Source organism: Ornithorhynchus anatinus, chromosome X1, assembly GCF_004115215.2.
Source record: "Ornithorhynchus anatinus isolate Pmale09 chromosome X1, mOrnAna1.pri.v4, whole genome shotgun sequence".
Classification (NCBI taxonomy): Eukaryota; Metazoa; Chordata; class Mammalia; order Monotremata; family Ornithorhynchidae; genus Ornithorhynchus; species Ornithorhynchus anatinus.
Genome location: NC_041749.1, coordinates 9,320,037 through 9,336,923, shown reverse-complemented (window position 1 = coordinate 9,336,923; position 16,887 = coordinate 9,320,037). Strand labels below are relative to the sequence as shown.

Genomic DNA, 16,887 nt, shown 5'->3' with positions numbered 1-16,887 from the left:
TTTTTATCTCTCAGTTTCCTTCTTTGTTAAATGGGGATAAAATACCTACTCTCCCTCAGTAAACTGTGAACCCCGTATGGAACAGCTACCTAGTCTGATATTATTATCTTTTTCTTACCTCAATGCTTTGCAGAGTGCTTGACATATAATATGCACTAAATAAAAGCCAGTACCATTATAGTGATGTGAGCAACTTTTTATAACCTCTTGAAATATGACAGCTGGTTTGGGATTCCTGTCGATGGTAGATAAATGTGTTATTACTGGAGTTCTCAGTGCCCTAACTCCAGGCTGAACGAGCCTCCGGAGTCAGTTCAGAAGTGCCCAGATTTAGGTCCTAAAGACCTTTAACTATCCTGTTCTTCCAATGCAGGTTGGGGATCTTTTCTTTTCAGGGTTTTCCAAGTGCCCAAACCCCTAATCATTGTCTGATCTGATCTGATTATCTGGTATCTACCCCAGAATTTAGTACAGTGTTTGGCACGTAATTAGGGCTTAACAAATACCATTATTATCACTATTATTATTTATTATTACTGCTCCCACCCTATGGCTGAATCACAGTCATATCCCTGAAGTTGTGGGTGTCATCAGCTCTCCTCCAGGAGGCCTTCCCAGACAAAGCCCCCCTTTTTTTCTGCTCCTCCTCCGCCCTCTGCTCTACCTCCTTCCTGGCCCCACAGCACTTGTGTATATATGTACACATTTATTGTATTTATTTTATTAATGGTGTGTATATATATCTATAATTTTACTTATTTATTTTTATGCTATTGACGCTTGTCTACTTGCTTTGTTTTGTTGTCTGTCTCCCCCTTTCTAATCTATGAGCCTGTTGTTGGATAGGGATTGTCTCTATCTGTTGCCAAATTGTACTTTCCAAGTGCTTAGTACACTGCTCTGCACACAGTAAGTGCTCAATAAATACGATTGAATGAATGAATGAATCAGGGAGAGCCTACCACGCTCTCCCAGGATTAGCTTTATGAAGCTTTCAGACAATGAAACTCCCCTACCTCCTGTGACTTCCCAGGTCTACATGCTTCTCTGCCACCCAGAGCTTTTTCTTCAACTTTTACCGATAGGAAGACACCAAAATCTAAGATCTCAACAACATTTAATAGCTTCTTTACAAGATAACAGGGAAAACTAATTTGATTCAAACCCACCTTTCCCTAGTTCTGGTACTTTCCCCAACCCCAGACCCTCTGTACTTCCCCAAAGATGTCCTAGGGATCAAGTTCCTTTCTTCTTTGGCTGAAAGCCAGTTTCCAGTTTCACTCTCTCTGAATCATTTGTTTTCAGCGTGTCCTTTGACCCCTTCAGGGGAAGATGCTTTTCTCCTCTGAAGTATTAGCTATTGAACCCCAATCCTTCCACAGGTACAAACTCTAAACCAGGATCCTCTATGTTTCCCACCTCACCCTGGATCCTTTGTCCATCCAGGGTCAACAGTATGAGCTTTCCCTGTGTGCTGCTCTCCCAGGCATACAACTCACTCTCTCACAGCTCACTTCCAAGGCGACTCTCTGATGGTCCTATTTCCTCAGTCTCTCTGACTGGATCAGCTAAGGCTTTACATTTCCCTCAGGGAGGAGAAGCGCAGAATGACTCTCTTAGCTTCCTCTCCCCTCTCCAAAATGTGGGAGCCAGTGGAACTACTCAAAACAATGATAAATATCTTTGACAAAATTCAGCTTTGGATAAAGCTAATGCAGTCTCATCACTGTGTCAGTACTAGACAATGGGTGCTGTTGTGATAATATGGTCACAACTGCTTGAACAAGAGGCCAAAAACTAAACATCTACTGAGCAACAATTGACACGCCAACTGATATAAAGTTGGATGTAGTCTATAAACAAACCAAAATCATTGTCCAGGTAAGAACGTACCAGATTGGAAACCAATCTAATTAGCACAACCCATTCCACAAAATCTGGGTGATAACAGTTACCCCTGAGTTTCTGGAGTCTGATGTGTATACTTCATGGCTCAGATTAACTGTAATTTATTGTTTCATCTATATTTAGGGTATGGGCTATAATGGAAGAAATGTATTAAGTAATGAGTTCCTTCCCAATGCGTTTACCTCTTGCAACTAGGTCTGTCCTGACAGGAAAAATAGCAATTTTATGTTAATTTTATTTTTTAGTCATAGCATTTCATTCACTTCATTCTTTCTTTCAATCATATTTATTGAGTGCTTACTATGTGCAAAGTACTAAGCACTTGGAAAGCATAATTCAGCAACAATCTCTACCCAGCAACGGGTTCACAGTCTAGAGGAGGGGGAGACAGACAACAAAACAAAACAAGTAAACAGGCATCAATAGAATCAATATAAAAAAGTAGAATTATTGATATAGACACACCATTAATAAAAGAGAATAATAAATCTGTGTATATATATACACAAGCACTGTGGGGTGTGGAGGGGGGTAGAGAAGAAGGAGGGAGTTGGAGCAATAAGGAGAGGAGGATGAGGAGAGGAAAAGGGGGCTTAGTCTGAAAAGGCCTCCTGCAGAAGGTGAGCTTTCAGTAGGGCTTTGAAGGTATGGGAGTGTGCTAGTTTGGCGCATATGAGGAGGGAGGACATTCCAGGCCAGAGGTAGGACATGGGCAAGGGGTCCACGATGGGACAGGGGAGAATGAGGCACAGTAAGAAGGTTAGCAGTTGGCTTCAAGACTGGCTCTTAATTAAGAAAAGAGTCCCTAGTGGATTAATTTGCGACATTCCCCTCATCAGTTTGAAAATGAAAAGACCATATGGAAAAAAATAAAATCTACAAACTGCTACAATGTGTTATGCTTTCAGAAAAGTTTCAATACTTTTAGCTTCATGATGTGAGAGGTGGCTATTCTCCATTGATAATAGGAAATAAGATAATATTCTAGTAAATTTGACCTTCATCTAGAGATTTCAATGCAAAAATACAAAAATGTAAAAATCCAAGGACTCTTCATTGAATCTGGAAGAAATAAGGATATCTAATTAAGTGATGGAGAAATATGTTGAACCATTAATGATTGAACAATTAATGATCTCATTATTACCTAGAAACAGGAGGATTTTAATCAAGTCATTCTTGTCATCAGGAACTAATCATTCTGAGTGTTAATGATGTGTTCGATTTTTTTGATTTCAGTGGGTCTTAATAACTAAATTATAAATTACTGAATCTCTTCAAAGTGGAAATATGTCTATCTTTTTTTAAAAAAGCACTAGCTTTACACCAGTGAAACCTGTAGGTGGGAGAAATTTGAAAATTGTCATTTTACCCCACTCTTTATGAAAAGCTGCATTTTACCTATCCCATGCAAATGTTTATTCCATAATGTCTTTCTGTCGTTGAATAGACTCTTGCAATCTATTTCACTGTTGAACAGACTTCATGTATAAAACATTTGCCTGGGGTAGGTAAAATGCAGCTCTATGTCAGGGGGAACCCCAGTCTGGCCCTGGCAACTGGAACTCTCATGTCCAGGCACGGAAAGCTTCTGCTGCTGCAAGCATGGCCGAGTAGATAGAGCAAGGGCCCAGGAGTCAGAAGGACATGGGTTCAAATTCCGGCTCTGCCACTTGTCTTAATAATAATAATAATAATAATAATAATAATAATAATGGCATTTCTTAAGCACTTATTATGTAGAAGGCGGTGTCCTCAGCGCTGGGGAGGATACACGATGACCAGGTTGTGCCACGTGGGTTCACAGTCTTCATCCCCATTTTACAGATGGGGTTCCTGAGGCCCAGAGAAATGAAGTGACTTGCCCAAAGTCACACAGCTAACAAGTGGCGGAGCCAGGAATTGAACCCATGACCTCTGACTCCCATGTCCGGGCTCTTTCCACTGAGACACGCTGCTTCTCTTAAGGTCTTCTGAGTGACGATGAGCAAGTCACTTCACTTATCTGGGCCTCAGTTCCCTCATCGGTAAAATGGGTATTGAGACTGTGATCTCCATATGGCAGAGGGAATGAGGCCAACTCAATTTGCTTATATCTACCTCGGCGCTTAGCACAGTGCCTGGCACAAAATAAGTGCTTAACAAATATCATCAGCACCAGCGTTGCATTGGTCTATGGCAGGGGAGAGAGCCGGGGCAGGCCAGCTGTGGAGAACTCCTGCTGCTTCTACTGCCTCCAGACTGTGTGGGTAAAAGGAAAACATGCGTATGGGTTTTTCCACCACTGGAAAAGGGGATAGATTTGTGTCCATATCTGGTATTTATTCATTCTGAAAGTCCATCTCCCTCTCAGACTGTAAGTTCATTGTGGGCAGGGAATGTATCCGTTTAGTGTTATATTGTACTGTCCAAAGCACTTAGTACAGAGCTCTGCACACACGAAGCGCTCAATAAATGCAACTGAATGAATGAATGAATGAATGAATGAGGAGCCAATCTAGCAGGGGGCGGGGGATGGGGTGGGGAAGTGGTCCTATCCTCCCATCAGAGCAGGAAAACAGCACAAACCAAAACGTCTCTGAACTAGCTTCTTGGGAGGGTTCAGACGTCCCAAGGCTGCCCGAATCAGCCATCAGCCCAGCGCTCGGAAAGCAGAAAAGCACCTGAGGGAAGTCTTGTGTTTGCTCTCTAGACCGTAAACTCACTGTGAGGAGGGAATGTATCAGTTATATCATTATATTGCACTCTCCCTAGCACTTAGTTCAGTGCTCCGCACACAGTATGCTTTCTATAAATATGATTGACTGACTTTTCATATAAAAAAAAAGACCGAAAAAAAGAAAAGGTCAGTTCTCTTTTACCAACATGGTCCTAGACAGGGGAACCCCCTAGACCAGGGAATGGTGGGAGACACTGGACAGTACAATGTAACACTAAACAGATACATTCCATGAACTTACAGTCTGAGAGGGAGATGGACGTTCAAAATGAATAAATACCAGAGATGGACACAAATTGTCCCCTTTCCCAGTGGTGGAAAAACCCATACACATGTCTTCCTTTTACCTACACAGTCTGGAGGCAGTGGGAGACTGCCTAGCCCAACGGGACTGTGTGAGGGGAGCGGACAGCAGTCCACCATCATATTATACCATGTGACACTCGGGGAGAGGTGGTGACACGTTGGATCGTACTTCAATCACTTCGACTCAGGATTGGCAGGATTGATAGGACTCCCAGACAAATTCATAGGCCAATCAAAAGAAACACCTCCTATGCAAATCAGATGATCATCATGGATCCATCCTGAGGAACACACCAGGGCTTCACCAGGGCAACATGGACATACCTTGTTCATACAGATATATCACAAACTCAAGGCAACAAGCACACATTCTTAATTGTTTCTCTTTTGCATAAAATTGCTTTTAGGGTTTAAAAACTGTTAGTGTGATTTGACTTTATAAGTTTAATGTAATCATATTTGTTTGCATTGAGGTAAATTTTAAAAACTGCTACTTGATCTAGCCTAAAAAAGAATATTCATTCATTCAATAGTATTTATTGAATGCTTACTATGTGCAGAGCACTGTACTAAGAGCTTGGAGTCTACAATTCGGCAACAGATAGCAACAATCCCTGCCCAATAACAGGCTCACAGTCAAAACTTGGTAGACACACAGCAAAGCAAAACAGAACAAAACAAAACAAGCAGCCTAATGCAGACGTCATCAAGATAAATAGAATCATCGAGATATACACAGCATTAACAAAATAAATAGGGTAATAAATAATATATGTAAATATGCACAGTGCTGAAGGGAGGGGAAGGGGGAAGAGCAGAGGGTGGGGGGGGGGAGAGGAGGGGAGGAGGAGCAGAGGGAAAGGGGGGTTGTCTGGGAAGGCCTCCTGGAAGAAGTGAGCTCTCAATAGGGTTTTGAAGAGGGGAAGAGAGTTAGCTTGATGGATGTGAGGAGGGAGGGCATTCCAGCACAACAATGAGACATGGGCCGGGTGTTGACGGTGGGATAGGCACCAACAGGAGACTGTGAGGAGGTAAGGAGCAGAGGACTGGAGTGTACAGGGTGGGCAGTAGAAAGAGAGAAGGGAGGTGAGGTAAGAGGGGGCAAGGTGATGGAGAGCTTTGAAGCCAAGGTTGAGGAGTTTTTGTTTCGTGTGATGGTTGATAGGCAACCACTGGAGGTTTTTGAAGAGGGGAGTGTCATGCCCAGAGTGTTTCTGTAGGAAGATGATCCGGGCAGTGGAATGAAGAATAGACTGGAGTGGGGAGAGACAGGAGGAAGGGAGACCCGAGAGGAGGCTGACACAATAATCCAGTCGGAATATTATAAGAGCTTGTACCATTTCTCAATACATCCTGCCCTGTCCAGCCCCATCTTTGGGATTCAGAATTTGCGGCTGAGAATTTGTGTTAGAGTGGTTGAGGGGGAAATGAGAGGTGAAGAACCTGGTAGAGCAGCTTGGAACATGGAGAGAAGGTCCAGGAAAGACTGAAAGCCATGCAATATCAGAAAAGTGGGAAAACAGAGGGTGGTTGGAACACACATATATTGGGGTAGGGTTAGCTTTATGTTTCTCAACGAGAAAGATGGTCAAAAACATAACTTTGGACATCCTAGAGGAGACAGCCAAGTCCTCTGATGGTCATCTAAATTGGGCTATAAAGTAGGTATGCTCTTGTCCAACCAATTCTACCTAGGCATGCTGAGGGGTGCAATAAGGAATTTAAAAGAGGTACCAACCACTGTACTAAACATTAAGGAGAGTAAAGTAGGGCAAGTAGAGACAGGCCTGCCTTCAAAAGGATTATGAGACTGCTGGGAAGCTTTCAGCTCAACAGAAGGGGGGACATTATCCTCAGGCTTTGAATCACTCCTTCCTGATTACAACACGCTGATTGCCATGCTCTGGAAGCCAGCCCACAAAAAGACACGGAGATCATCATGAATCGTTTTCCAGAATCAGGAAAGGGCTGTGGATGGACAATTGGTTTAATTGTCCTTCAGCTTGAAGTTGACACTGCAGACAGGGAGACTGAAGCCTTGAGTGTGATTGTCATGAAGAGCCAATCCCTTGAACACTTCCTCATCGGAAATAAACAATGCACTATGCATGCTTATTTTCAGTAATGAAGTCTAAGTTTTCAGCTACAGTGTAGCATTGTCTGTAACTTTGTTCTGTGTTCTCTCAATTTTAACCCTCACACTCATTAAAACTCTTGATTGGGTAATAATAATAATAATGGCATTTCTTAGGCACCACTTACCATGTGCCAGACACTGAGACTAAGCACTGGGGTGGATATAATCAAATCGAGTTGGACACAGTCCCTGTCCCATGTGAGGCTCACAGTCTTAATCCTCATTTTACGGATGAAGGAACTGTGGCTCAGACAAGTGACATGACTTGCCCAAGGTGGTAATAATAATGATGATGGTGTTTCTTAAGCGCTTACTATTTGCCCAACACTGTTCTAAGCACTGAGGCGTGGGGGCAGGGATGGGGGAAATACAAAGTAATCTGGTTGTCCCACGTGGGGCTTACAGTCTTAATCCCCATTTTACAAGTGAGGAAACTGAGGCACAGAGAAGTTAAGTGACTTGCCCAAAGTCACATAGCAGAACCGCCATTAGAACCCATGACCTCTGACTCCCAAGCCCGTGCTTTTTCCACTGAGCCACACTACCAAGGTCACACAGCAGACTTGTGGCAGAGCCTAGATTAGAACCTAGGTCCTTCTGACTCCCAGACCCATGCTCTCTCCACTAGGCCACCCTGATTATCTTCCTGATATTTGCTCCCTTCATGTGTCCAATCCAGGATAACTGTTTTAGTTGCCCATTGCACCCTTTTACCCCTCTAGATTGTAAACTCATTATGGGCTGGGATTGTGACTGCTAATTTTGTTGTATTATTCTCTCCAAAGTGTTTAGTATGGTGATCTGCTTGTATTGAGTGTTCCATATATACTATTGACTGATTGATAAGCACCACTTCTCAGTGAATGCACTGCTGTCTAGCTGGGCAAATCGATTAAAAATAAACATCACCTTGAGGGAAGGGTGTACACCTTGGAATGGTAGGTGAAAGAGAGGAAAAAAGATGATGGAAATTGTAATGGCAACAGCACCATCCCCGCCTTCTGCTCAGCTCTGAAAGTACTTTTTCAAATTTTGCCACCAAAAATAACACTTGGGGTTGGGGAAGATGGGGAAGATGTGAAGAGCAATGGACATATTCTTGATTATTTGCAAAATAGTGCTATGATGGAATATCCCCTGTAAAACCCCCTGGATGATATAGCGAATTCACAAAAAAACATTGTTTTATGGTTCCTTAGGGGATTTAAATATCACGCTATGAATATTTGCCAACTTGATCAAATTTGTTAAGGGCACTGAGGGGAATAATGTAATGCTTCTTTCCTAAGTGTCATTGTGATAGCTTCTGGAATTAAAGAAAAATCATTATTTTGCAAAGAAAGAAAAACACCCAATGACACTAGGGTCATATAAATCTTAATTTGATGCTCCAACAAATCAGCATTATGTGTTCTTTGCAAGCTGAGCTTTTTTTAAATTGAAGGTCTGATCACATTATACACATGTTGCATTCTATAGGAGAGATTTGTCAGATAGTGTTTTTCTCCTAGTGATGTGATTTATTATTTTTAATAAGGGTGCCACTAAGTATCACAAGCCATTTCAATCCATAAAGCATCTGCCAGTACACAAAGTGAATTATAATAAGAATAGTCAACGATTGGAGTCGTGTTAAAGTATTTACACATACTTAAAATGAATGGCAAACCCTTTCAATGTGCAATGCACCATTTACATTCATAGGAGTAAAATGATGACAAAATATCATAGAAAGTCTGTGTTTGAGCTCCTAGTTTAGACTGACCAGTACAGAAATGTAAAACACTTCACATTTTCCATAACCAATTTATGAAAACATAATCCCATTAATGAAACTAAAATCTAAAGTGTGACTACTTCCCTTTTTTCTCAAATGTTTTTCAATAAATTAAAATTTAATAGTTTAATATGGTCAGAATAATATCTTTAAAGCCAGATCAGATGGAGAGTGCCTGAAATATGATCCCAAAGTGTATATGATTTCTTAAACTTTGAGTGAATGGGAGGAGAAACAAATATCTGCGGCCAAACCAACGAGCTTCACAGTAGAGTACATCAGAATCCCCTCTTGTAGCATTTGATCGTGCCTTATTGTTTATTCTTTTGGATTGAAGCAAGTCTTAAGGGCAACAGTGTTGATTTATAGGCTTTGAGTCAGTCTAACAATTTGGATTCTCATCTTTGCTGCCTATTGATTGGAGCCCTCTTGAAGAAAAGGAGGCCACAAACCCTAGCCCTATCTTCTCTCTTTTTCTTTCTTTTATGACATTTGTTAAATGCTTACTGCATACCAGGCACCACTAAACAGTAAAGAAGATTCAAGCTAATCAGAATGATTACATAGGGTTCACGGCCTTAACCACCATTTAACAGATGAAGAAACTGAGGCGAAGAGAGTTGAAGTGGATTGTCCAAGCTCACACAGCAGACAAGTTGCATGGCCTAGCGGATAGAGCAAGGGTCCTGGGAGTCGGAAGGTCTTGGGTTCTAAGTCTGGCTCTGCCACTTGTCTACTGTGCTACCTTGGGCAAGTCAGCTCACTTCTGCTGTGCTTCAGTTACTTCATCTGTAACAGGGGTGTTAAGGCTGTGAACCCGAGATTAGAACCCAGGTCCTCTGGTCCTCTGGCTCCCAGGCCCATGCTCTACTTACCAGGCCAGGCAGCTTCTCATTCCCCTCCATGATTATCATGTCTTCTATTCTTTGCCATCCACCTGCTTCCTGATCTCAAGAACTTTACTGCTACAGTCAGCCAACCAGTTTCTCAATTTTTTTCAACAGAATTGTTCCTAGAGTAGGGTCCAATCAGGGTAAATGTGCTCTGCACATAGTAAGTGCTCAATAAATACTATTGAATGAATAAATGTTCTGGCACTCAACCCTAGAAGGCTTTACACCTCCCAGCATAACTTATTCTGGAAAGCTACTGAAGCAGTGTAACTTGGTGGATGGAGCACGGACCTGGGACTCAGAGGACCTGGATTCTGAACCCAGTCCCCGGGTCTGCTGTGTGACCTTGATGAAGTTGGCATTTGTTAAGCGCTTACTATGTGCAGAGCACTGTTCTAAGCGCTGGAGTAGATACAGGGTAGTCAGGTTGTCCCACGTGAGGCTCACAGTCTTAATCTCCATTTTACAGATGAGGTAATTGAGGCACAGAGAAGTGAAGTGACTTTCCCACAGTCACACAGCTGACAAATGACAGAGCCGGCATTCGAACCCATGACCTCTGACTCCCCAGCCCAGTCTCTTTCCACTGAGCCATGCTGCTTTCTCTGCAACCTTGGACAAGTCACTTCACTTTTCTGGGCCTCACTTCCTTCATCTGTAAAATGGGGATTATGATGATGAGCCCCGTGTGGGGCAGGGACTGTATCCATCCTTATTAACTTGTATCCACCCCAGTGCTTAGAACAGAGCCTGACACATAATCAGCACTTAACCATTACCTAATTAGTAGAGGAAGTGTAAGAGGGATTGGGTATCGCTGGGCCAGGTTGAGTATTTTATATCTTCTTGTTTCCTCCTCCTGCTACCCCAAGCAAGGATAGGTGTAAAGAGTCCTGTCAGTATGCTAGGAGGTGACAGCAGACTGTCAGTCCAGATGGGTGGAGAAGGGGGATTGTGCAGTCTACAAGCCTGGGAATCAGAAGGTCATGGGTTCTAATCCCTACTCTGTCACTTGTCTGTTGTGTGGCCTTGGGCAAGTCACATCACTTCTCTGTTCCTTAGTTGCCTCATGTGTAAAATGAAGATTAAGACTGTGAGCCCCATGTGAAGCAGTGTGGCTTACTGGAAAGAACACAGGCTTGGGAGTCAGAGATTGTTAATTCTAATCCCGACTTTACCATTTATCAGCTGTGTGACTTTGGGCAATCCACTTAACTTCTCTGTGCATCAGTTATCTCGACTGTAAAATGGGGATTACGACTTTGAGCCACATGTGGGACAACCTGATTATCTTGTATCAATCCCAGCACTTAGAACAGTGCTTTGCACATACTAAGCGCTTAACAAATACCATCATCATTATTATTATTACAAAATTTGGCAATTGAAATGGGTTTTGGTAATGAAGGTGGCAGATGGAGATGGAGATAGACTATTTTAGATATAATAATATTATTTGTTAAGCTCTTACTATGTGCCAGGCACTGTACTAATTGCTGGGGTAGATAAATACAATTATTTAAAGTTAAAAGTTTAAAGTTTAGAGTTATATGGTAAATATAACTATGGGTCAATTGTATCAATCAATTAGATTTGTTGAGCGCTTACTGTGTGCAGAGCACTGCACTAAACACTTGGGGGAGTACAATATAATAGAGTTGGTAGAGGTGTTCCCTGCCCACAAGGAGCTTAAAGTCTAGAGGGGAGACAGATAATAAAATAAATTACAGATATGTGTATAAGTAATAATAATAATGATATTTCTTAAGCACTTACTAAGAGCCAGGCACTCTACATAGCACTGGGATGCATACAAGCAAATCAGTTTGGACGCAGTCCCTGTCCCGTGTGGAGCTCACAGTCTCCTGGGTCTGGGCTCTATCCACTAAGCCATAATGCTTCTTTAGAGGCTACTGTGTGTTCTCCTCCATCCCCTAAAGGGAGGGGAAAGGCTCGTTCAGCTTGGGTCCGGGTGGTTGGGAGTTGAACAGTGGGCTGGAACCCAGATGCATGTTCTTTTCTCAGATGAAAGACAAAATCAACTGGCATTTTTCTAGCCTTCTTCAATTGAAAAATAAAGATGGCTTCCATGTCACAGTTGCCGATAAGACTTGCCTTCTGAGAATTCTGCAGGAAATTGCTTTAGGAATTTGATTCAAAGACGAAGTCTTTTGAGAATATCTTGGACCTTTATTTTCCAGTTTGAATACCTTGATGCATATGAAAACTAACCAGAGTTTTGATAAAATATGACATTGAAGCCCTGAAGTCAGATTGATGGAATTAATTTCTGTGTATTTGAGGACCTCTAATAAAGCAAACTGAATCTGAACCTGAACTGAACCTGACAGTCCATCCAAGATCTGGCTCGTGTTTAGAATAGTTCTGTAGAATCTGGCTGCGGCAGAGTTAAATTCAGTAATGGGTGACGAAGAGACATTTTAATTGGCACTATTCCTTAACTCAGATGTTGGACTTTTTCTATTGTTTTTGTCTGTCTGTCTCCCCCGATTAGACTGTAAGCCCGTCAAAGGGCAGGGACTGTCTCTATCTGTTACCGATTTGTACATTCCAAGCGCTTAGTACAGTGCTCTGCACATAGTAAGCACTCAATAAATACTATTGAATGAATGAATGACTTAACCAGATCCCCAAGTCTCGCCGTATTTATATAAAACGCCAGAAATTTGGGGTTGAAAGTAGATTTTATATCAGACTTAGCAACAAGGCAAAACTAGCTAGAAGTTAATTCTTAGAATCCACTGAAATCTCTTCTGCTTTAATTTAAGCCCATTTTCCCTTATGTGAAGAAATGCCTGCAGAAGGTTCTACCTTTTACTGTCATGTGTTAGAATATGTTCCAGAGGTAATTCAGTTCACTAGCTAGCTGTCACTTTTTAATTAAAGTAGCTGAGAATATAATTATTTAGAGTTTGAGATACTCTGTAATAATAAATTAATAGGATCATTTGAAAAGGATATAAGACTGTTGTGTATGTATTTTAGTACTAATTGATATTGAACAAAGGGTAAAATTATTTTAATCTTTTAATCCTTATGTGCTCCTGAATATATTATGGAAATTGATAAAATAATGCAAAAGATGGCATAATATGTTAAGATTTCATTCAAAACAAATATAAATGCAGCATTTGGGAAGCAAGCATAGCCTAGTGGATAAAGCAGGGGAGCCAGAGGACCTGGGTTCTAATCCCAACTCCACCACTTGCCTGCTATGTGACCTTGGACAAGTCACTTCTCTGTTCTTCAGTTTCCTCAACTGCAAAACAAGGACAGAATACCTGTTCTCCCTCCTACTTGCCTATGTGGGATAAGGACTGTATCCAGCCTGTTTGACTTATATCTCCCTCAGCTCTTAGAACAGTGCTTGACACAAAGTAAGCACTTTACAAATACCATTAGAAATAAAAAAATAAGGATATATAAAGGAGACAAGCTAGAAAGTCCATTGAGTGTGCTTCTTTTATGAGATGACCATTACTAAAACATGTAGGTTCAAGTATACTTAATGAATTGTCATACAGGGTAGGTGGTGTTTAAAAAAAAAAAAATCCGTTCATCTTCATATCAAAAACTTCTTACTGTATTGCATTCCAAAAATACATGGATGTTGGACACAAGTAAACTGTCTTAATTGTGGACAATTCATTGATTCATTCATTCATTCGTATTTATTGAGTTCTTACCGTATGCAAAGCAGTGTACTAAGCACTTGGAAAGTACATTTCAGCATTTCAGCAGGGACAATCCCTGCCCACACCGGGTTTACAGTCTAGAAGGAGGGAGACAGACATCAAAACAAGTAAAGAGGCATCAGTATAAATAGAATTATAGATCTGTACATATATACACAAGTGCTGTGGGGCGGGGGAGGGGGATAGAGCAAAGGGAACAAGTCAGGGAGACACGAAGGGGAGGGGAAACTGAGGAAAAGGTGGGATCAGTCTGGGAAGGCCTCTTGAAGGAGGTGAGCCTTCAGTAAGACTTTGAAGGGGGGGAGTGTGATTGTTTGGAGGATGTGATGAGGGAAAGGCGCTCCAGGACAGAGGTAGGACGTGGGCCAGGGGTCGATGGCGGGACAGGTGAGAACGAGGCACAGTGAGAAGGTTAGCAGCACAAAAGAGCCAAGTGTGCAGGCTGGGATGGAGAAGGAGAGAAGGGAGGAGAGGTGAGAAGGGTCAAGGTGATGGAGAGCTTTTTGAAGCCAGTAGTGAAGAGTTTTTGTTTGATGAAAATAAAGTGTGTTTTTGTCTTGGGCAGGTCCCTTAACTGCTCTGGACCTTAATTTCCTCATTTGTAAATAATAATAATGTTGGTATTTGTTAAGTGCTTAGTATGTGCAGAGTACTGTTCTAAACACTGGGGTAGATACAGGGTAATCAGGTTGTTCCATGTGAGGCTCAAGCGTGGCGCAGTGGAAAGAGCACGGGCTTTGGAGTCAGGGCTCATGAGTTCGAATCCCAGCTCTGCCACTTGTCAGCTGTGTGACTGTGGGCAAGTCACTTAACTTCTCTGTGCCTCAGTTCCCTCACCTGTAAAATGGGGATTAAGACTGTGAGCCCCACGTGGGACAACCTGATTCCCCTGTGTCTACCCCAGCGCTTAGAACAGTGCTCTGCACATAGTAAGCGCTTAAAAAATACCAACATTATTATTAACCCCCATTTGACAGATGAGGTAACTGAGGTACAGAGAAGTGAAGTGACTTGCCCACAGTCACGCAGTTGACAAGTGGCAGAGCCGGGATTCAAACACATGACCTCCGACTCCCAAGCCCGGGCTCTTTCCACTGAGCCATGCTGCTTCTCTGTAAACTGAGTATAAGATAGAGGGTGAGCCCAATTTGGGACAGGGGTTGCATCTGATCTGATTATTATGCATCTAGCTGGGGATTTAGCACATAGTAAGTGCTTAATGAATGCTATTATTTGCAATAAAACTGTTTTACTGTAATTACAAATTGTTCACCTTGATTTAGTTTGGTGTGGAGAGCAAGAACAATGATTCCTCTAAATTTTTTAATGGTATTTGTTAATAATAATACTTATAATAATTATTATTATGGTATTTGTTTAGCACTCACTATGTGCAGAGCACTCTTCTAAGTGCTGGGGTAGATACCGGGTAATAAGTGTTTGCTATGTGCCAGACACTGTTCTAAGAGCAGCAGTAGATACAAGGAAACCAGATTGGACACAGTCCTTGTCCTACATGGGGCTCACAATCTTAATCCCCATTTTTCAGCTGAAGTAACTGAGAGAAGTGAAGTGACTTGCCTAAGATCACACAGAAGACAGAGCTGGAATTAGAATCCAAGTCTCTCTGACTTCCAGGCCCATACTCTATCCACTAGGCCTCACTGCATCTCTACTTCCTGAGGTAGTGTGATAGAATCCATGGATCCCATTAGGCATTTTATGTGAACTTGTATTTTTGTGTGCCTTTCCTTCCCAGAGATTGAAAAAGGAGGTTGTGGAGATCCAGGCATTCCTTCCTATGGGAAAAGGAGCGGCAGCAGTTTTCTACATGGAGATACTCTTACCTTTGAATGCCAGGCAGCTTTTGAGCTGGTGGGAGAGAGAGTAATCACATGTCAACAGAATAACCAGTGGTCTGGCAACAAACCCAGCTGTGTTTGTAAGAACTTTGATTTATTTTTTTCTTCTAATATTTGACCTCATGCTATTTCTCAGCTTCCCTGCAGGAAAACATCTCAGAAGAAGTTGACTTTATTTTTGTGATAACCTAGTAGTTCATTTCCTGTGAGTATTGTGTAGGGTCACTTTCAAATAGTTGTTTTCTACTTGCTATTCCTAGTGAAAAATGATTTTTTAATATATAACTATATAACTATAATATATTACAGTTATCATATATATATATATATATATTTATATAATATATGATTATATAATTTATATATATATATATATATATATATATATATATATATATATATATTAAAATTAGACTTTTTATATAAATTACTCATTCCTCTAGACTATAAGCTCATTGTGGGCAGGGGATCTATCCATTCATTGTTATAGTGTGCTCTCCCAAGCACTTAGTACAGTGTTCTGAACACAGTAAACACTCAATAAATACAATTGAATTAATGAGCATAAGTGCTGTGGGCCTGTGGGTGATTTTTTTATAATCATTTAAAAATATATAGTTAAAACAATCATAAATATACAACTATATACTAAATGCACCATATACATTATATATTTATAGGATTAAGCTTTAATTGAGAGTTTCCACTAGTTTTTAATATTCTCAGAATCATTTTAGTAATAATTATGAAAAGATAATGATAATGTGGAGAATAATACTAGACTCCAAATCTACACCTAGATTTAATATTGCTCTGTTAGTTTAAACAGTAAGATAGTTTCCACTATCCAGCCTGTTCAGTCAGATCAACTGGACGGAGAAATGCATAGGATTCAAATTCAGGCTTTGGGATTTTGAAGTTACTTCTCTAGATTTGTAAAACAAAACTTCCCAACAACCAAATAAAACATGACTTTCAGAATGCTACATAATAATGTTTGTTGCAGTCAAAAACCTAAGCAGTACACATTCCCGATTACACGTCCTTGTTTATCTGTAGCACACAAGGGTAATTTTCATGTGAATTTACCTTGGAACAATCTAATGGATAAACTGAGTTTCATTAATACTGCCATCACTCTACTGAAAAGTTTATGCTGCGACTATAATTTCAAATTGTAAAATAATCTGCAGATGCTGATATTTTTGACATTGGATGATTTTCTGTGCCACATTCAACATTACATTACCAGTTTGTATGAAAAATAGAAGTGATCACCAATTTGAGAATCTGAATGTAATCAGAATAAATCGGCAGCTTATCAGCCTTTCAACATTTCCCTATTTCATTCCAAAAAGGCTTTGACTAAGCCATCCTTTCCCCTTCCTCCACTCGCTCGTGCACCATCCTGACGTCCTCCCTTTAGTTATCTCCCTTCCCAACCCCATGGCATTTATGTACAAACCTGTAATTTATTTGTATTAATGTATATCTCCCCCTTTAGACCATAAGCTCATCGTGGGCAGTCTGTTGCTGTATTGTACTCTCCCAAGTGTTTGGTACAGTGCT

At 41.1% G+C, this 16,887-nt stretch overlaps 1 protein-coding gene across 1 annotated transcript in view; it reads left to right on the top strand.

Annotated features, from left to right (window-relative positions):
* Positions 1-16,887, top strand: part of CSMD1 (CUB and Sushi multiple domains 1) — a 1,410,881-nt gene that overhangs the window by 1,082,508 nt on the left and 311,486 nt on the right. Inside the window, exon 14 of the mRNA XM_029051790.2 lies at positions 15,216-15,398. Within this exon, the coding sequence (XP_028907623.1) occupies positions 15,216-15,398 (183 nt within the window). The remainder of the gene's footprint in view (positions 1-15,215; positions 15,399-16,887) is intronic.